The sequence below is a fragment of the Callorhinus ursinus genome, unplaced genomic scaffold, assembly GCF_003265705.2.
Source record: "Callorhinus ursinus isolate GAN/ISIS: 27379988/994484 unplaced genomic scaffold, GSC_fseal_2.0 scaffold10, whole genome shotgun sequence".
Classification (NCBI taxonomy): domain Eukaryota; kingdom Metazoa; phylum Chordata; class Mammalia; order Carnivora; family Otariidae; genus Callorhinus; species Callorhinus ursinus.
This window is the reverse complement of record NW_027397072.1, coordinates 22,917,377-22,938,390: the sequence shown is the minus strand read 5'-3', so window position 1 is coordinate 22,938,390 and position 21,014 is coordinate 22,917,377. Positions and strand designations below refer to the sequence as shown.

Here is a 21,014-nt window from a genome sequence, read left to right as displayed (position 1 = left end):
TATCTATCAGCTATTTTTTAATAAACTACAATCAGAAGTGTTTCTAACATTCCATGAATTCCAAGAAAATAAAATGTTCTGAAATACCAGGACAAAGGAATCCTCAAAATCTAAGGGAGAGATAATGTCTAATCCATGAAATTAGCACTTCTTACTTGCCTTCCATGAGCATTTTTTAGAACATTCACTACATCAAAGGTGACCTGCCTCCCTAATTAGCCTCTAAAAATACCCTGAATGCTAGATAATAATAATCTTTAAGTAAATGAATCTTTTAAAAAGATAAAAATAAAAGTAAAATGAACTATGCGACCAAGGAAAATTATAATGCTTCTCAGCACGATGCAAAATACTAAGTCCCTGGACATAGTGTCCAACTTTTTTACTTAACTCAACTGTTACAAGTCAGAGTGAAAACGGTTAACGCCTACTCTCCCTGCAGGTGATCCTGGAGACCAGAAGTGCACCAGCCTAGAAGCCCCAGAGACAGCACATCCATTAGAGCCAGCAGATTTGTGAGTGCAAATGAAGAACCAAATATGCCACAAAAACAGCCAGGCTACTTTATGATTTCCTTGGCCCATCCTACTAAAGCCAAAATGGTGTGAACAAAAGCTGAAACTGGAAAGGCGGGGTATTTGAGAAGTACAACGAGCAAATCAGTTGTGTAGGCTTTTGACTTGGATTGTTGACAGCTGAGCTCCAACGAGGGGGGCCTGGGAGGCAGGAATGGCAGGCTGTGACAGCCTTGAACACCAGGCTGAGGGATTCAGTCACTAAAATACTGAAAGGCTGGAAGACAGGGTTAACGCAGAAAGATTACTGAGTTAACATTTTCCAAACAGATTATTTATTTTAAACAATGTAAGAAAGAAATCACACTGCCATCCCGACTAGACTGCCGACAGCTATGGCCTCCACAGCCAGCTTCTGGATCTACTGCTTAACATTCAAAATACAACACAGAGTAACACACCAAACAAAATGCAAACTTCTTATAGATCAGATAAAATCAACAGGACCTTAATATCTTTTTCAGCTGGGGCAACGTTCGCCACAACACCCCAGGTCCTTTGGGGGCTCCCACCTGGGGTTCAGTTTCTGTGTCAGGACCCTGCGTTTCTCTATACAGTGCTCCTTAAGAAAGATCTTAGAGGACAAAGGCTAGGAAAAGAAAAAAGAAAAAGAATATTCTGAGTTGACAACTGTGGGCAGCTAAGACAAAACAGTAGGTGGTAGATCTGAGATGCAAGAAGCCCTGTGTGAATGTGCGCGCACACACAGAGCAGTCAAGCCACCTGAGGAGATGGGATCAAACATGGAGTTTCAAGATCCAGTAAAACAGAAGTTCTGAAACACTATTTGCAATCTGTCTATAAAAATCTTTGTATATGTTTGACCATTGTTTAATAAAACATCCCACTTAAATAGCAGTTCTAAGGTTGATTTCGTTTTATTGTAATCATTCCCCAAAACAAAAAAATTTCAATTCAGTGATGTAGTATCAAAGCCTTGGAAATGAACAGCAACTTTACGATGTTCTTCTGAGGACATGGGAGGGAATGTATTATCCAAATCATAATCTTTTTTTTTTTTCATTTTCTTCTGGAAAAAAAAAAAGGCTTTTCTTCTGGGAAAGTCTTTCCACTTCAAAACCTTTGGAGATAATTTTTTGGCATGACTTCTTCACTCTGTTGCAAATGGCTTTGAAATGTTCATCATTCCTCTCAAATGATAAACAACCATATTGCTTCTATTGTTAAAGACAAAAGGAAAAGGTCCATAGTTTCATTTGGAAGCTCTTTAGAAAGAATCCCTATAACTGTAATTGATACCTCTCTGGCTACCTGCCCAGTCATGCTTACCTTGTGCTAAAACTGTCCCCCTGTAACCATAACCCAGAACTCTTGACCAAACCCCTGGATCAAGAGTGAACACCCAATCCAGGCTGCCAGTCACACCCTCTCTCCCAGGAATTTAGACTCAAAGACCAGAGGCTGTCTCTGGTAGCCTTGAACTGAGTCACCACATACGGGGTTCAGCCATTTCCACTCTATGTGAGGAAAAACAGAGACATCTGGGGGGGAAAAGAATAAAGTGAATAAAGTGACAATAGACTATGTTGCAGGAGAAAGAGACAGACGAACAAGGGCACAGATGCTGACTATCTGCTCTGGTGTCTACCATCCTGCTAGTGCCAGTCCCAGCCCCTCTGAGGCCTGGCTATGCCTCCTGCCCTGGGGCACCATGGAATTCATTTAATTCCTCATGAAGACAAACAAACTCTTTATGTTTCTTTCAATGGGTTTCTTATAACCAAACAGTTCCTGGTTAAGAAAAAAATTGTTAGTACGAAAAATACAAATTTTAAACAAAAGATAATTTCAAATTTGAAACCAATGTTAGCAAACAGCTTGATTTACTGGCCACAAACTTGCTCAATATACTTAAAATATTTCAATAATCTCTTCATATAGTTACATAAGTAGTACCATTAAAAGAACTTGAAAAATTGAGAATACTTCAAAGTTCTGTCACTTCTTCATTAAACCTCATCAGTGCCAGATCCAAAGAATGAACATGGTTAATGCATTCCACCAACATCTAATAAACAAGCCCCTCTAAATGCCAGGCAATCAGCTAGAGACTGGAAATAAAATAGCAAAACAACCTCTCTCTCTACCCTATTTATAGGGTCCACAAAAACACACACACAATAATTTCTTCAAGAGTTAAGTGCTATACAGTGACAAGGGTCGCCATATTTACAAACGCATGTTTTTATGAAGCAGACTGCTCTTTCTCTGAGTTCTGTTATAACTGGTAGATTTTCACTCATTTTAGTGGCACCATCCTAGACCTTAACATGCATTTTACTTAAATCAGTCTTGATCATTGAAGATTTACTTTTCCAATCCTGTTCAAGTAAGTACCAGTTGTCTCTTCTATAATCGTGAAATTCAAGGACTTCTCTTTAATTCAGACATTCTTTGATACCTTGCATGAGAATCTTACACCCAAAACTGGCAACTCTTTCACTGCCCAAGAGTTGCCTCCTCACATTAAAAGAGCTGAAGAAACAAGAACATCATTCCTAATGTACTTTCATCTTCTGGTCTTCTTCATTTCAATGACTTAATTTTGAATGTGGGTAATTCTTCAGCATCAATTCACGAATTCATGGGAGAAATATGTCCTCTCCCTTTTCATTCTCTCATTATTAACTGTACAGTGTACCTTATTCACATAGGAAACATTTACAGAAAAACTGTTTTCTAATACATAAAATATGCTGAGATACAAATTTTAATTATATGCTATTTTCATTAATCTACTTTAAGGCAAAGTGAAATGTATAAAGACAAAATTGATACAGACTCCAAATCTACAAAGTACTCTATGTCCTTCCTTTTTTCTGAATTGTTAAGAGCAGGGTTCCAATTGCAAATTCCCTGTATAATAAATAACTTCTAAAGACTGAATTCCTGTTGGTAAAAGACTGATACAAGTAATAGAATGCCACGTTCTTTATAACATGATACTTCAACCAACAAAAATCTGAACACTAAGCTTCATTAATTGCATTCACTCCATTCCTTCAACAAATATTGAATTGAGTATCTTTACTAGGCTAGGGTCTGGAGATATCATTTAACAAACAGTCTCCATCTCTAACCTCACTGAACTTAAAGTTATGAAATAAAATTACTATAAAGTCAAATACTTTGATTCAGCCTTGGTTAAAATTATAGTTGAAACCACCTAACACAAGTATTCAATAGGACTTAATGAGAAACTTTAGATAAAGAAGTTGTTTATATAAATGGCTTTGAAACTGTAAAGCCCTGGCTTAGGCATTACCCTGTGTTTAGAAAGATAAGGGTAAAAGTTAGAAAATATTTATCTAGTAGTTACCATAGAATATAATTTAAATCAATACTTATTCAGTTTGTTACCATGAAATTAAGTCTCATTGAGTCTGTTTCCTAAATAAGGCAAAGAGCTTTTCTGTTTGCTGTGACAGTTACATTCCAAGGACTATTAAACTATATGACCTTTCTTTTTTTTAATATTTTATTTATTTATTTGACAGAGAGATAGCAAGAGCAGGAACACAAGCAGGGGGAATGGGAGAAGGAGAAGCAGGCTTCCTGCTGAGGAGGGAGCCCGATGCGGGGCTCAATCCCAGGACTCTGGGACCATGACCTGAGCCAAAGGCAGACGCCCAACGACTGAGCCACCCAGGCGCCCCAAACCATATAACCTTTCAATTACGTATGTTTGTTTTAGAAAACTACATGTGTTAAAATATTTGTTATAGAGAATAATAGCTAATTATCTAAAGATGAACATTGTGTTGGTTGTAGGTGGTGGAATTCAATCACAAATATTGTGATAATTACCCACTATGACCTTACTGATCTTGGATATAATATATTTGAGGTTATAAAAATTGATGGAGTAAAAACATATGTAAAAAGTGTTTGGTTTTGCCAGGTTTTTTAAAAGTGAAATGAAGGAGTTAAAAAAGAAAAAGAAAAAGGAGTGAGTCTAACGTTATTTTTAAAAGCAATGCAAGATCTTAGTGTTCTCCAAGAGGGGAAAATGATTCTTTGCAAATTCATGATTTGCCCTGAATGATTTATTCTTTTACAATAAACTTGGTTGCTATAGTAAATTATCTGTGTCCATGAATTTCAAACCACGCACAGAACAAACCTATACTAATTATTGAGGTTAATAAAGTATCTAAGTATTCTACATTACTACTACCATCAACACATAATGACTCAACAAACTCCTCACAGAAACATTTATTTAAAAACTGGAAACAGATTTCATTTTGAAATAATTTTAAAATAAGTACAGCTGCAAAGAAAGAAACTTGAAATAACTATAACCTAAATATTACACAAGTTAAGGAAAGTAAGACAACCTTACTGTGTAATCACTGACGTGAACAAATTTACGTGGGCAGATTCACAAAACACTAGTCCAATAAAGATGGCTCTGGGGATCTTCACTTAAGTTTTAACTATATCAAAAAGTTTGTGTATTTGTTTTGATTTTCTTCATGTAAATTTTTCCATTTTTATACTGTCAGAGAACAGTGACTTGTGTTTCATAATTCATGTACTTGATTTATTTTTGACAATTCTATCACATTTTCAACAGCTATTAAAAAACAATTTCTATCTGCAAATTTTAAAAGGTTGGTAGTTTGGCTTCCATGGTGAAGCACTACGATACCTCAAAGCATACCACTTCTAGAGTTTAACACATAATTTTTTTAAAGCAAGGGATTCTAACACTAAACTTAATCATATGACCAATATCCTTCAGAAGGCCTTCCTAAATAAAGTCAAGAATTTCAGAAGAAAAAAAAATACTCCTTCTTCGAATTCAATGAACTTTTATAAAAATAGTGTATAATCAGTTGTTTTTTCCTTTTATTTGGCGGTGGGCTATTTAAGCCTAGAATGCTAGAATCTTGACTCATCTTAATGTGGAAGAACCTCAATAGTTCATTTTTCATTCCATTATTCCAGAGCATTCTGTGGCTTAAATTAAGTCCCTAGTATGTAATGATTATATTGAGCAGTAGCTTAATAGGACTTAATTAACTTATATGGTGAATGCCTGTCCAAATACCATAATCATCAATGTTATAAGAGGTTTCCTGTGAAAATCGTATAGCAATCAGAAGATAACAGAATATTAGTAAATGCTTTCTAACACAAACTTATACAGCGAGTAAGATCTTTGTGATGTTACAGTATTTCTGGCTCAAGACTGTGGACTAACCACACACATTTATTTCTTCTCCCTTGTAAAACCCAACCTTCCATTAAACGATAATGACACAGAGAAAATAAGAATCCAAAACAATATTAAGTGAAGAGGAAGGGAAGAGAGTAGCAATCAATAGAATAGCATTTTCAACAAATTCCTAGAAGGCAGAATGCAGATAGGGGAGTAGGAACTGATGAGACAGGAAAGAGAAAGCTCTGGCTGCAATAATGTGAGCAAGAGGCTACTGATTAGGGGGAAGCCATGTGTCGTGGCAAACCCATAAAAACTGTAGTCGTCCAGTGTATGGAAAGGGAAGAATGAAAAATGGGGCTAAGAATGGGGAAATTAACAAAAGGTTCCATGAGGAATAGTCTGTGATACCCACCCCCCAAAAATGGCATGGTGGCCAGATGTGTATGCCCCTCCAAAAAATGTAGGGGATTTTCTAAAGAAACAGAATGATTTCAGGGAGTACCAGAACAGCTGAACTCCCCTAATATGACACATAAGGGTTCCTCATACTAACAGCTAGCCCACCATTAACCCACACACTCAATAAGCTCAGTTCACCCATACAGAAGTCTTTATCAATGTTTTACTGTCTGTCATAAATATAAATAAACAACCAAAACCCATCTTTTTTTTTTTAAGATTTTATTTATTTGAGAGAGAGCGAGCCAGAGAGAGAACACAAGCAGGGGAAGTGGCAGGCTCCCCGCTGAGCAGGGAGCCCACGATTGGGCTCGATCCCAGGGTCCTGGGATCATGACCCGAGCAGAAAGCAGACACTTAACCAACTGAGCCACCCAGACACGCCAACCCATCTTCTATTTAAGGAAAGACTACAGAATAACAGAGAAGGAAAAAGATGATAAACAAAAATACAACCCCTGGAGAAAATTAAAATAATTAAGAAAACATCTTTAAAAAAATCTATATTCTTTGAAAGCTTTCAAGACACTGTATTCATAAAATAAGAACAAGACGCTGTGAAAGAGGAACAGAGAGCAAGAAAGTGCTCTTGGAAACTAAAATACCTAATTATGACTATGGTAAATAAAAATCATCAGAAGCGCCCCAGGAAAGGTAGAAGAATGGAAGAAGGAATGGAATCTAAGCTAGGTATCTGACTGTGTTCCAGCAATTATGCTTTAACTTACAAAACACAGAATTTTCAATACACAGATTCTACAAAACAAGGTCGAATCCAAGAGAATAAAACAGGCAAACCCCAGAGTGATAACAATACAGGAGTAGGCACAGATCACTCATTCAAGCAATTTATAAACAAAGCACAGATCACTCTAGCTTTAGAACAGACAATAAGTTACAAATTTTGACACTGCAAAAGGAAAATAATACAAAAGTTGGGAGGTGAAAGAAGAGGAATGGAGAGCAGTGCGGGATGTAGTATCTTCGTCTCACAAAGTGGGGAGCCCAAAGACACTCTCTCTGGTTCATAGGAAACTAAATAAAAATATACTAACCCAGAGATTGTCCTTACATAACAACAGTGCTGTGTGCCGGGCACTTACTAAGAACGTTCTAGGGGGTTGTTCATTTAACTGTACCATACAAAATGATCCTTAAAAAAAGAAAGGAAAAATGTTAAAGCTACAGGGTAACCAACACAGGAACCAACTGTGGTGATAATAACTACATTAAAGGGGAGGAAAGAGAAAGATAAAGAGCGTGGTGAAAATAGGCTGATGCCTCATGTATCAGAGCAGGAAGTCAAAAGATAACAATATCTGAAATTGGTAAGTCAAGAAACAGAGGCATAAACATTATTTAGACATACGACGATCATCCCCAGAAGAACTACATACTGAAACAACAACAACAACAAAATTTAAGTGGTTCCCTTGGGAAACAGAACTAGACTTGGGAAGATAGGTAACAAGATTACTGCTTTCATGTGTAAAAAATTTCTGAACTTTTTATATCTTTAACCATGTGGATGATTTACTTTGATCATTTCTTTTCAATTCAGTTAATAATTTTTTCAAAAACAGTCACAATCTAGAATGTCCTACTACCTCAGGCAGGTGAAATTCCTATGTATTTTAATGGTTTCCAGAGAATGATCTAATAATGCCAGGTTCGTAAGTTAGCATGTCCTACATTTTTCACTTAATGCTGCATTTGTGATTCTACGGAATACTAAGATGTGGCCCCTGGTGGCCTGTAATTGTAAAATACACAGTCCACAGTCTGAAAGGCACTATTTACTCATCTGTCCCATCTTTAACATTTATGTTCTTTATTCCTCTTTTTAAGAATGGAGAGACTTCAGAGCTCTTGACACAGGACCAGAGCATGGGGACCCAGCTAGATTGGATGGCAGGCACAGGAGACCGTCCTAAAGGAAAGGATCAGAAACATTCACAAAGGAAACGAACCAGGTTCACTGAGAAACAACTGGCAGATTTGGAATTCTTGTTTAGCAAGAACCCATACCCTGCTCCCAGCCTTCAGAAAGAAATGGCCTCAAAATTGGAGATACATCCCACCATACTGCAGGTTTGGTTCAAGAACCACAGAGCAAAAGTCAAGAAAGCCAAACAACAGCAATTAGCTGGGGTGGAAGTCAAGACCAGATCTTCCAAGAGACACACGGATGCCACTCCAGGAGGCCCCGATAGTGCCTACCCTGCTTCCCTAGTTTATACAGATCACCCCATACCTTCCTTCCAACTCAGCATATGCTCCAATTTTAAGGCTCTCCCAGACCATTCTTTTGGCCACAAAATAGTCCATTTCGGCTGCTGCTGAGATTCTAACATCTACTCCCTACATCCCATTACGGAATCCCAAATTCCTTCCACAAGCTTCACTGCTAATTCTTTGGGTTCTTCATCTCCACAAAGAATTTAGTGAGCAAAGCCAGACACTAAAGGTCACCTACGTAACGATTTGCAGTGATTCCAGATGAGAGACAGAGTCCAGATCTATGCAACATGGAGACATTTCAGAAATGGGCTCCGTGAAAAGAAAAAGAGACCCACAAGTGCCTGTGGGGTGGAACTGAGTGGCAAGAGTCGCTCAACAAACTATTGCAATGGGGATGTTTCATGTTGTAATTCGGATGGCAGGAACCTGCATGTATAAATTCATCCAAAGACACAGAACTGTAATACTGTATAAAATACACCACAAAAAAACAATCGCTTGACAGGACAGAAGCTAATGCCATGGCGGTAACCATTTTGCAATATATAAATGTATCAAATCAACACATCATACACCTTACACTTGTATCTCAGTAAAGCTGGAGACAATTTTTAAATTGTATCTCAATAAATATACACAATGAGAAAAAAAAAAAAAAGAATGGAGAGACTTCAATACCCTGTTGACCACAAGAATAGGTTCAAGAGAGAAAATTCCTGGTGAGATCGATACTGACCAAAGCCGCCATTACTGCCACACTGGGCTAAAGCATCAACACTGGTTCTAACAGCAGAGAAGGGCTGATACACCTAGGCAAGTGGTGTAGATGGTGGACTGAATCCAACAGTAGGTACTGCCTGCTCTTCCTCAAGGTCACAAACCAGTGGTCCCTTCCAGTCATACCCCACACACATTTGGTTGGACCTGCATTACGCTGGCCCATACTATGTTTTTAATTTTTGAAAAAGTAGTCAGCATCCAAAACTGATGTGGATTTCCACCTGTTCTCAGTATATCAACAGAGGCAGTTCCCTCAAGGAGGGTAGGTGTGCCCCCATTTGCCATACCTAGCCTGCTCCCCTCATTTCTGTTACCAGTCCAGCTGTAGTAGCCATTTGCATTTCTGACCCTTGCTATAAAAGAGGAAACCTGTTGACACTCTTAAACTATGCCAAGAGTCTCTGGGGTAGGACTCATGCTCAGGTGGCAATGGAACATGGGCGACAACACAACGTTTCTTGGCAGCAACAGCTCCAGAAGGGGATTAACGGGAGTAGTGCACAGCAGTCATTCCTACCTAAATGCTGTTTCTAAATAGCCGGGTATTTTAAAGCAGTGGACTCTCTCTATTGGGGTATTACATAAGATCAGCCAATGGAGAAAAAAAATACAAGAATTACCCCCAGGCCTAAAAATTAAGAATTTCGGTGTATGCCTATCTGACCACAGCTTATTCCCTACCAAGTGCCTTACTTTGAGTAGAACTAGAAATGAAAGAAAAACTTTTTAAAAAAGTGGTAAATCCTAGTGATAACACCTAACAGACGGAAATAAAAACGGAAGCACAAAGTCTGATAACTTGCACTGTAATCTACACTTTCAATAAAATAGTCATCATTTACTTACATTTTAATGTCTCTCCAGCATATGGTATGTGCAGTTTAAATCGGTCACAGTTGGGTCCAGGAGTCAATGATGTGCAGCTTTAAAGAAAGAGAAGAAAAGATTTTTTTTTTTAAAGCCCATGTATTTATGACATTTAATAAAGTAAATAAAAAGTGATCCTTAGAGATAAAAGATTAAAACACTGGCTTATAAAGAAAATAAAAGCCCTTGATGGTCATGGAGGCCAAGACAATAAGACTTGCCCTAAAACAAATAATCCATTTATGTCACAATAAAACTTATCTGCTTTCTAAGGACAAACACCAACAAAGCTTCAACTACTTCTCTCCAGTAAGTATATCTTGGCTTCTAATGTAGATGTACCGTCCAAAACAGGTCTGTAGTCTTTGACGTCAAAAATTATAAAAGAAGAGTAGTTTTATGGACAGAGTTTAAATATAGACCCTTAACTTTCACTCATACTAAAAAGAGTCTACTTTTTACCTCCAAAGGTAAGGTGCTCCCTCTGGATTTGGCACCCCATGACTTCCATCTACAGTAGAGCACAATACAATGCCCTCAGTTTCAGATAAAATGCAAATGTAAAAGGAGGGTGAATTAGTCACTCAGGTCTGGGTTTATTTTTTTTTCAATCTATTACTTCACAAAGTTATACAATGTTCTTTGTTCTTTACACAGATACAGTTTTATTTTTTTTTAAAGATTTTATTTATTTATTTGAGAGAGATAATGAGAGATAGAGAGCACGAGAGGGAAGAGGGTCAGAGGGAGAAGCAGACTCCCTGCTGAGCAGGGAGCCTGATGCAGGACTCGATCCCAGGACTCCAGGATCATGACCTGAGCCGAAAGCAGTCGCTTAACCAACTGAGCCACCCAGGCGCCCTACACAGATAGAGTTTTAAAAGATCTCTTTCATGATCTCACAAGTCATAACTTCAAATGCGTAACAGCAGTATTGGCTTCATAAATTAATATAATATTAATATGAAGTCAATAGAGGAAATTTTAAGTCTTCATTTAGTTTTAAAAAATGAGGTTTTTCGATTATAAAGTAAAGCAAAAGATGCTAAATTTCTTTCATAATTCCAATACTGACTATGAGGCATCTCTGAAAAGGGTATCTTAAGGAATGGAAGCATTGTTAGAATAAATGTACCACTTCCCTAGATGGCCACTTTGAAGGCAATAGTCATTTGAAAATAAATTTAAGAAATGTTGACTCTAAGGGATGCCTGGATGGCTCAGTTGGTTAAGTGTCTGACTCTTGATTTTGGCTCAGGTCTTGATCTCTGGGTCGTGGGTGGGCTCCATGTGGGGCTCCGTGCTCAGTGCAGAGTCTGCCTGCGATTCTCCCTCTCCCTCTTCCCTCTCCCTTTGCCCCTCTCCCCACTCATGTGCCTTCATGCACATGCGCACGCTCTGTCTCTCAGAAAAAAAACGTTGACTCTAAAAAAACTAACTAGGATCTCATATTAGTTTTACCATTACTTTACCCAAAACTATCTGAATGTGAAAAAGAAAAGAACCAGATGGAAAGTTTAACTCAGATGTATTTAACATAAATCACTAGGTTGATTATTCCCCTTATCTTTAGGGGACAATAAAAAACACCAGTTTACAAACTAAACAACAAAGTTGCACTAGTAATTGTAGAGTAACCTATTTCAATTTCTTATAGGTTTTATGAACACATTCTCCTTTACTATTCAATATAAAAAATTCTTTGGGGCACATTTTATTAAAGGTACTAAAATATTTCCCTTATAATATAATCTTTCCTAGCCCATAGCATGGCAGTTATTTGAAAACAAAAAACAATTATGGAAAATACATAAATTAAAGCATTACAAAATATAAAGTATGATCTAATGACAGAAATGACCTACAAGCAACACTAAGAATTTTTTCTCATATATATTCAAAGAACAATGTTTTAAAAAAATTTTTTTCATACAAAATAAACACCATTCACAATCAAGCATCTCCTTTGGGTGTGAAGATCAAATTATCTCCCTATCTTACACAGCTTAGCAACTGAAGTTATTAATAGTACAGGAAATCCTCAGGATTAATCTGATTCTACTTTGTTTGAATAACTTGTCCTTTTTCAATGTGAAATCAGTTGTGACATTCACTGTTGGGCTACATTTTGTATTCTTTATGCTTTAACGAGGACTAAAAGGTGCTTTCACTAAAAGTCCCCCTTCACCTTCCTCCCATCCTCCCAACCTCCCGACCTCCCGCAAACAGCTGGTTCCAGCCACCCTAGGGTGTTAAAAAGTACATTTCTTCATCTGAGTGATTCGCTCACTGATTTTTTTTTTCCACTTAGGTATAAAGATTTACTGAGCATTGTTGTATGTGTTAGGAATACAACATGGACAAGACAGACAAGATTTACCCTTCCAAGGAACTTAAATTCTGACAAGGGAAAAAGAAGCGATAAACAAGAGACAAAGGTATAAAGATGGTTCAAGACTGTTAAATGTTGTGAAGAACATAAAACAGTGTCGCAGCGAACAGGAGCTATTGCTCCTGTTCAGTGCAGAACAGTGCAGTACACGGCACTGCACACTGGACGACTGGGGAGGACCTCCCTGTGAGGAGGTGAAATCCCTCCGAAACCTGCGTAACTATCACCAAGGGGCCTATCAGGGAGTGCTGGGCCAGAGCACTCCAGGCAGAGGAAACAGCTGGTGCAAAGGCGTGAAGGCAGGAACAAGACTGATATAACTGGGGGGAGAAATCTTGAGACATCTGGGCGATGCAGCTAGAGCAGAGTGAACGAGGGAGAGAAGAGCAAAAGATCAGGACAAGAGCGAAGCAAGGGACAGATCTCAAAGAGCCTTGTAGGTGGCGGCAATTAATTCAGAGTATTCCAAGCACAAAGGAGGGTTTTAAGAAGAGTAATATTATCAGATTCTATGCTTTTTACAAGATCAACCATGTTTACTGTATAGAAAGAGAGACTATAAAGATGTCCAACAGAAACCTACAGGAGTGAGTTTCAGGAAAGAAAGATGATGGATACTTGGACTCAGGGAGCAGCAGTACCAATGGAGAGATGTGGATTTCCTCACTGGGGATGAGCAGGAGGGGAACAAGTTCAGGAGGAAGAGCAATCAAGCCTACACAGTGTGAGACAATAGCCAAATCGTCTATGAAAACAGAGCCAGAGTAATGGGCGGGCCAGCCAATCCATAATGAAAACATCACGGAAAAGACAGAAGAAAAATTTGCCAAAACTCACCTTAGAGCAAGCGCTGTATATTGTTGAAAAGACCACTTACTTGGTGTGGGGACAAGGGCAGGGGTCATACTCCCCAAAGAGCATTCCCAAGTTAAAATGGCTAACCTCCAGTTAACTGCAGGTTTCTGTTTTGCTAAGAGGAATACACAAATTTGGGGCCAAGAACTTAACAGTTCAAGGCAACAGGGGAAAGACGAAGCTGCCATTAGCAGGTCTCTCTCTCCTAAACAGCACTCAGCTTCTCTCATGAAATGTTGAACAAATACTTAAAATATCTATTATGAATAAATAAATAAATAAATAAAATATCTATTATGTTCTATCTTCCATATTACCCAAGATAAACAGCTTTATGGGAAACAAGCCAACGTCATATTAACTAAAGGTTCTTTTAAGATTAAACTAAAAATGTTTCCCCTTCTTTAAAATTAGCTCTGTCTAAAATTGGTTTTGGTCAGGGGCGCCTGGGTGGCTCAGTCCTTAAGCGTCTGCCTTCGGCTCAGGTCAGGATCCCAGGATCCTGGGATCGAGCCCCACATCGGGCTCCCTGCTCAGCAGGAAGCCGGCTTCTCCCTCTCCCACTCCCCCTGCTTGTGTTCCCTCTCTCGCTGTGTCTCTCTCTGTCAAATAAACAAAATCTTCAAAAAAATAAAATAAAATTGGTTTTGGTCATGTATTTAATTTACCGTGAAATTTCAAATCGCATTCAAGGACGGCATTGGTTTTTCTGCTACTCAAAAAAGGGCACGGGTTAAAAAAGATCGAAGAACACATATGAGTAGTATGATTTCTACTTATGGAAAAGACAGATCTGTGTGTATGTCTATGCACGTAAACAGATTTCAGAAGGAGAGTCACCAAAATATGGCAGGATTTGGGGTAATTTTTACAACTTCCTTTGATTACCTTTCTGCATTGTTTTGATTTTTATGATGAACATGGACTACTTTATAATTATATAAATATTTTAAAGTTAAGTAGATCCTTTTTATATTTGACTAGATGGCTTGATTTATCATTTATCTTTTTCCTCTAAAGAGCTTCACTCTTTTTTGAGAAGGAAAAAGTGCAAGGGTAATCTACTGATGAATTCCTCAAGTAAAATATATAGGGAAGTCTTTATATTGTGACATTACAAAACTTCACACTGCTAATATTTATTATCCCTCACGGTTCCATTGGGTCAGAGTTTGGGAATGGCCCGACCGAGCAGTTCTGGTGTAGGGTCTCCCAGGATACTGCAATCAGACATCATTAACAGATAACTAATATAGTGGAGAAGTTCATTCATCTAGAAAATCATTTCCTTATATAAGTATGAAAAAGCTACTAAAATAACAAGCAGCTGGCTTCATTAAAATTATATTTGTATAATGGCAACTTGTCCTAACACAGGTCTAAGATTTAAAAACCAGTATTCCAAATTGAGCATCTCTGAATAAGAAGATAATTTTAAATGATTTAAAAATTGCTGACAATCTAAATGTAACCTCAAATTTGTCCCTCAACTAAATTTCCCAAGTGCTTACCACTTGTCAGGCACTGTGCTAGGTACACAGAATACAGAAGGGATGAACAAAAAAAATACCTCGGTATTATATTGGAAAAAAAAAAGTTTTTGCATGAAGAACTATGCTCTAAAAATATTATCTTTTACTGGGAATGCACCATTTTAAAGTTTAACACATGGGAGAACAAAGGGAGTTAAACTACCACATTCTGCAGATGATGCAAGTGGGAATTATCAAGTGAGAATTTCTGATAACATCAGAACAGGTAGTTTACTGTGGTGCTTTATTACAGAAAACAGAGCCAGCTAACCACAGATACAGTAAAATGCTAAGCATAACAACCTCCACATACTCTTGCCCCTACCATCTCTTATCTTACATCTAATCACATGACTCCCGAGATTACTATTTATCTATTTTCCAATTGTTATTTGTCTTCCCAACCAGGTCTTAAGATTCATGGTGTTAGGGGTGTCTGGGTGGCTCAGTCAGTTAAGCGTCTGCCTTCGGCTCAGGTCATGATCTCAGGGTCCTGGGATCGAGCCTGCATCGGGCTCTGTGCTCAGTGGGCAGTCTGCTTGTCCCTCTCCCTCTCCCTCTGCCCCTACATCCCCCCATGCTCTCTCTCTCTCAAATAAATAAATCTTTAAAAAAAAACTGTTTTATACTTTTTTGATGTCCTAGTGTAGCATCTAGCACAGTACTAAGCATACAGCACTGAGTGCTGACATATTAGCATCTACTTACCATAAACTAAACCCAGAAACTGTCATTTTACAGATGATGACAGTGAAGGCCAAGGGTCTCACCGGTGCTCAGTGAGAGCACTGGGACTGGACACCAGTTTCACGGCACTCTTAGTCTCCCTGACCTAGGCATCTTTCAGTCAGCTGTAAAATCTCCAGCATCTAGCACTGGTGTCCAGGACGTGGATACTCCAACAACTACATAGGCAAAGGTTTGCCAAATGAATGCATAAACTTTGACTCCCAGTCTTATGCTCTTTTCATGACAAAAACTGATGATTTAACTGGAGTTGGGAAGATGCTCTTATCCTCACCTCTGAGATAAAAGTGTGATTATTTGTAAAAGGTCCTCCCTTTGAAGAGCTCTACATGTGACCCAGAATTTATATTTAAAGTCACTTCCTAAAATTATTCTATTTTGACGATAAATAATAACAGGCACTAACATTTGTTGAGCATTTGCTATGTGGCAGGTACTATTCTAAATTCTTTAATTAGACTGAACTATTTAAACCCGCAACAACCTTCAGAGATAGATGCTATTATTACCTCCATTTTACAGATGAGGAAACTGAGGCACAGTATATTACTAGTTAGTTACAGAGCTTGGATCCCAACCCAGGATGTCTGATCCAGGGCCCATTTTCTTAAACACCACTCTAAATCATCTCTCAATAATTAAAGGGGAAACCATCAGAATTAGTAAGAAATGTGAATTAAAATTTGTCAATAAATGCCATTTTATTAAGTACCTAAAATAATGAAAAGTAAAGGCTGACAAAATGTTGTCAAAAAGACTGTTCTACCATGTGAGCTTTAGTGAAGTGAAAATGATTTATCAGTAATAAGTATTAGAACTGTATACACTGTAAATCAATGATGCAAAAGTGGGAACAAGGTGCTCCTAATTTGATTAAATAGGCCCTGCAATGTTAACACTACTGACTTATTTAGCAAACCCTTTAAACAAACAGTGAAAATAAATTTGGATTTGAATCATTAAATTATTACTTGTTCATAGTTCCTGAGATCTGATTCAAATTATTAAGGAATCGCTATAAACAGGAAAAGTTGGCAATTTCACTGCAGCTTATAGGGTTTTAATGACAGCCAAGAATTAATCTGAATTAACAAAGTTAGACAAAGGTATTCTGCAACCTTTAAGACATTAGCATTTTTAAGAGAATGCAAAATAAAAGCAAACTACATGCTTTCTAATTTAATACTAAACCTATTATTGGATATGCTTTCTGGAAAAAAGCATGATTTAAACCATTTCTCCTCTCTCAGCCATCTGAAAAGAACAAAGTAGATGAGTCCAGGGTTCCTTCCCTCAGTCTACATCAGTTTCCTTTACGCTATTAATTTACCATTTGGCCCGTTCTCCTACAGAGCTTCCTGTTTTCTTGATAATGACGTTGGTGCTTAACCAACAATATTCACCGGCAGCTGAGAAGGAAGTCCTCAGCTTTGGCAACCTAAAATCACAGGTAACTGTGAAACAAGATCGGATCAAAAGACCAATAACTGGCTGCTACACAAATATGAAGTCACATAAATTAGAGTGAATTCTTGTTAGCTCCTATTCACAACCGTTTCATTTTACAGAATTTCTTTCTTCTGACTCCACTCAGACCAAAGCAGTTGCAAAATTATCATAGCTTCTAGGCTGAAAGGCAGCAGCAAAGAAGCTGGAAGAGTGCTGCAGGCTATCTCAACAGCTACCAAAGCATCTGCAAAATAGGCATCATCTGCACTTCTGATTCACAGGATCGTACACCCTCAGCCTTAGAAGGGAATTATGGCCCATCAAAACCCGCTAGAGGTCAAGTTTTGGCTTTCTACAAGGGGACTCATGAATTAAAATAGGTAAAAGAAGGCAAAAAAAAAAAAAAACTGCGCCAAGAGAGAGATTTTTTACATCATTCAAAAGAATGGCACTACTTGCTCGATGACATATGATGTTCCAAATATACCAAATATAACCTCTACATTTTTAAAGCCTGAAATCTATTTCTAAGCCCTACTAGAAAGCGATGGATTCAATTCTCAGCATAGGATTCCAAAATGCCATTACCAAAATATGTGATCAGCTCAGAATGTTTTAAAAAATTACAAAATTAAAATATTTTTAAAAAATGTGTTTGCCAGTTCATGTGGCATCAACTGTTATTCCCAGTTTATATGCTGTGTCCCCATTTATAAATGACAGACTTCAACTCTAAAGTAGGGAATATTTTTAAGTGTTAGTAGGTGTTCCTATAACAAAAATGTGCTTTAAATTACAGTATGAGTACAGTAGAAATGAGGGGCTCAAAAACTATTTTTAACAGTTAACTAGGAAGGGGGAAATCTTAATATTTTGAGATGGATGTTTAGCTCATTAATATTCAACCTTTCTTCTTTTCTAATATGTGCACTTAATTCACTTTGTTAACAGAATAAAAGAGAAAATAGGATTATCTCAATTAGCGCAGGATAAATGTTTGATAAAATTAAACATCTATTCATGATTTTAAAGACTGCAAATAAGGATCAGAAAGGAACTTCCTTAATATAAATAATGGCCAACTACAAAAAAACCTACAATATCACATTTAACAACAAAATGTTATTTTTCCCCTTGAGACAGAGAATGAGATGTTACCCACTCCTACCAACCACTTTTACTCAACATTGTACCAGAAGTCCTAGCAAGTGCAGGCAGCACAGGAACACAAGGGTATAAATATTGGAAAGGAAGAAATAAAACTATACTTACGTGTAGATAATACAACTGTGCATATAGAAAGCTTTTTAAAATCTTCATAGGCACTACTGGAAATATGTGAGCTTAGCAAAGTTGCTGGACAAAGGACATACACAAAAATCAACTGTAGACTATATACATGTATCTACACACCATCAACAATCAGTTGAAAAATAAAAACTTTTAGAAAGATGCCATCAAAAATAACATCAGGGGCCCCTGGGTGGCTCAGTCATTAAGCGTCTGCCTCCAGCTCAGGTCATGATCCCAGGGTCCTGGGATCGAGCCCCGCATCGGGCTCCCTGCTCGGCAGGAAGCCTGCTTCTCCCTCTCCCACTCCCCCTGCTTGTGTTCCCTCTCTCGCTGTGTCTTTCTCTCTGTCAAATAAATAAATAAAATCTTTTATAAAAAAATAACATCAAACTATAAAATATATAGAAATGTCACAAAAGATGTGCAAGATCTCTATGTAGAAAGCTATTATTAGAAGAAAACAAATAAACAAATACAGATATGTTCATAGATTAAAGGACACATAATGAAAAGATGTCAGTTCCCCTTAATTGATCTGGAACCTGAGAGGCAGATTTTAAAATGTAAATGGAATGTCCAGAACCAAGAAGAGACCAGATTCTCTTGAAGAAAAACATGACAGAATTACACACAATAGCCAAAAACTGGAAGTAAGCCAAGTGTCCATTGAGACTGATGAATGGATAAACAAAATGTGACATATATGTGTAACAGAATATTATTTAATAGCCTTAAAAAGGAAAGAAATTTTGACACATGCTACAACATGGATAAACCTTGAAGATATTATGCTAAGTGCAATAAGCCAGTCACAAAAGGACAAATACTGTATGATTCTGTTCATATAAGGTACTTGGAGTTATCATATTCAAAGAGATAAAAAGTAAAATGGTGGTTGCCAGGAGTGGAGGGAGGGTGCAACAGACAGTAATTTAATGGGTATAGAGTTTCAATTTTGCAAGAGGAAAAAGTTCTGGAAATAGATGGTGATGATGGTTGCACAACAATGTGAATGTACTTAATGCTATGAACTGTACACTTAAAGATGGTTAAAATGATAAATTTCATGCATATTTTACCACAACAAGGAAAAAAACTTAATAGGAGAACTTGCCCTACTGGATATCAAAAATTATTATAAATCTTAGTAATTAAAATATTGATACTGATACACAAAGACAGACAAAGACAGAATAGAGTCCAGAGACAGGTCCTCATACAGCTGGACACTTAATTTATGATAAAGGCATCTATGTACAGTATGGAAAGGAAATTGTTTTCAATAAATGGTGCTGAGTCAGCTAGAAATACTTATAGGGAAAAATATGCTTGATCCCTACCTCATAATTAACAAAAATCAAATCCAAGTGAACTGAAGCTCTGAATGGGAAAAGCAAAAGCAAAATATTTTTAGAAGACAATGGGAGGAAGATTAATTGGGTAAATAGAAGAATATCTTCAAGAACTTTGGGTGAACAAAAATTCCCAAAAAGTACTACTATGAAGGAAAAGATGGGTTAACTGCATTATATTAATATTAGATATTCTGTTCATTAAAAAAAAATTAGAGTGAAAAAACAAACCACAGGGGCGCCTGGGTGGCTCGGTCGTTAAGCGTCTGCCTTCGGCTCAGGTCATGATCCCCAGTGTCCTGGGATGGAGCCTGGCATCGAGCTCCCTGATCAGTGGTAAGCCTGCTTCTCCCTCTCTGGCTCCCCCTGCTTCTGTTCCCTCTCGCTATGTCTCTCTGTGTCAAATAAATAAAATCTTAAAAAAAAAAAAAAACACAGAGAAAAGATATTTGCAACACATAAAATTGATATAAAATATATAAAGATCTCCTATAAATTGATAAGAAAAAGACAAGTTAGTAGACCTGAAAGAACACTTCATAAAAAGGGATCCAAATGGCCAATATACATGAAAAAGTGCTTAACCTAATTAGTCACAAGAGAAATGCAATTTAAATCTACAATAAAGCATCACATCAACCCATCAGGGTGGCTAAAATCAAACCAACACTACCAAGTGGGATTAAAAACTGGTCTCATGGCATAGTGTATATAGCCAACGTTGCCTCTTTCATTAGTATCTATATATTTTTGCAGATTTCTTTTTCAGGTATGACAGGTAAAAATACCATGTTATAAGTAATATAAATTATTTCAATATTGCTTGTTTCATCTTATATCATTATTTTTCATTTATATTTTATATATGTTTTATAACATAAATATATTTCATAAACAAGTATGCATGTATTGAGGGTTCATAAATTATTTGAGGCGCATAATCCAAAGTTTAGAGATGACTGCTACAAGAGTACAGAAAGGAGTGTCTATTCTCTAGAACCTTGAACCGTAATCAGAAGACAAAAATCAAACCTGTGAAAGTCAAATAAGCACAATTTAAATAACAATTCAAGACAACAATAGATACAAGTCACAAAGCAATTAACATGATTAATTGCCAAATTAGTGGTTAAAGAAAATAAGCACAATAGAAGTTGCCAGAGCAGAGAAACCACTTTCGGCTGGGGTAATCAAGGAAGGTTGGTTCACTGGAATACGACTGTCCTCTTAAGAATGCATTGGATCCGGTCAAGCTAGGTAGGGGAAAGAAAATATTTACTT

The 21,014-nt window shown here is 37.3% G+C and overlaps 1 protein-coding gene and 1 pseudogene across 4 annotated transcripts in view; one reads left to right on the top strand and one right to left on the bottom strand.

Moving 5' to 3' along the window:
• The window catches only part of BABAM2 (BRISC and BRCA1 A complex member 2), a 395,384-nt gene that overhangs the window by 345,742 nt on the left and 28,628 nt on the right, over positions 1-21,014 (bottom strand). For all 4 annotated transcript variants that reach the window (XR_012379665.1, XR_012379664.1, XR_012379666.1 and 1 more), the window contains exon 3: positions 10,093-10,169. Coding sequence is in view for 1 of the 4 variants with exons in the window: in XM_025867974.2 (XP_025723759.1) it covers positions 10,093-10,169 (77 nt within the window). In the remaining 3 variants the exon portion in view is untranslated. The remainder of the gene's footprint in view (positions 1-10,092; positions 10,170-21,014) is intronic.
• On the top strand, positions 8,134-8,670 carry LOC112820887 (divergent paired-related homeobox-like; annotated as a pseudogene).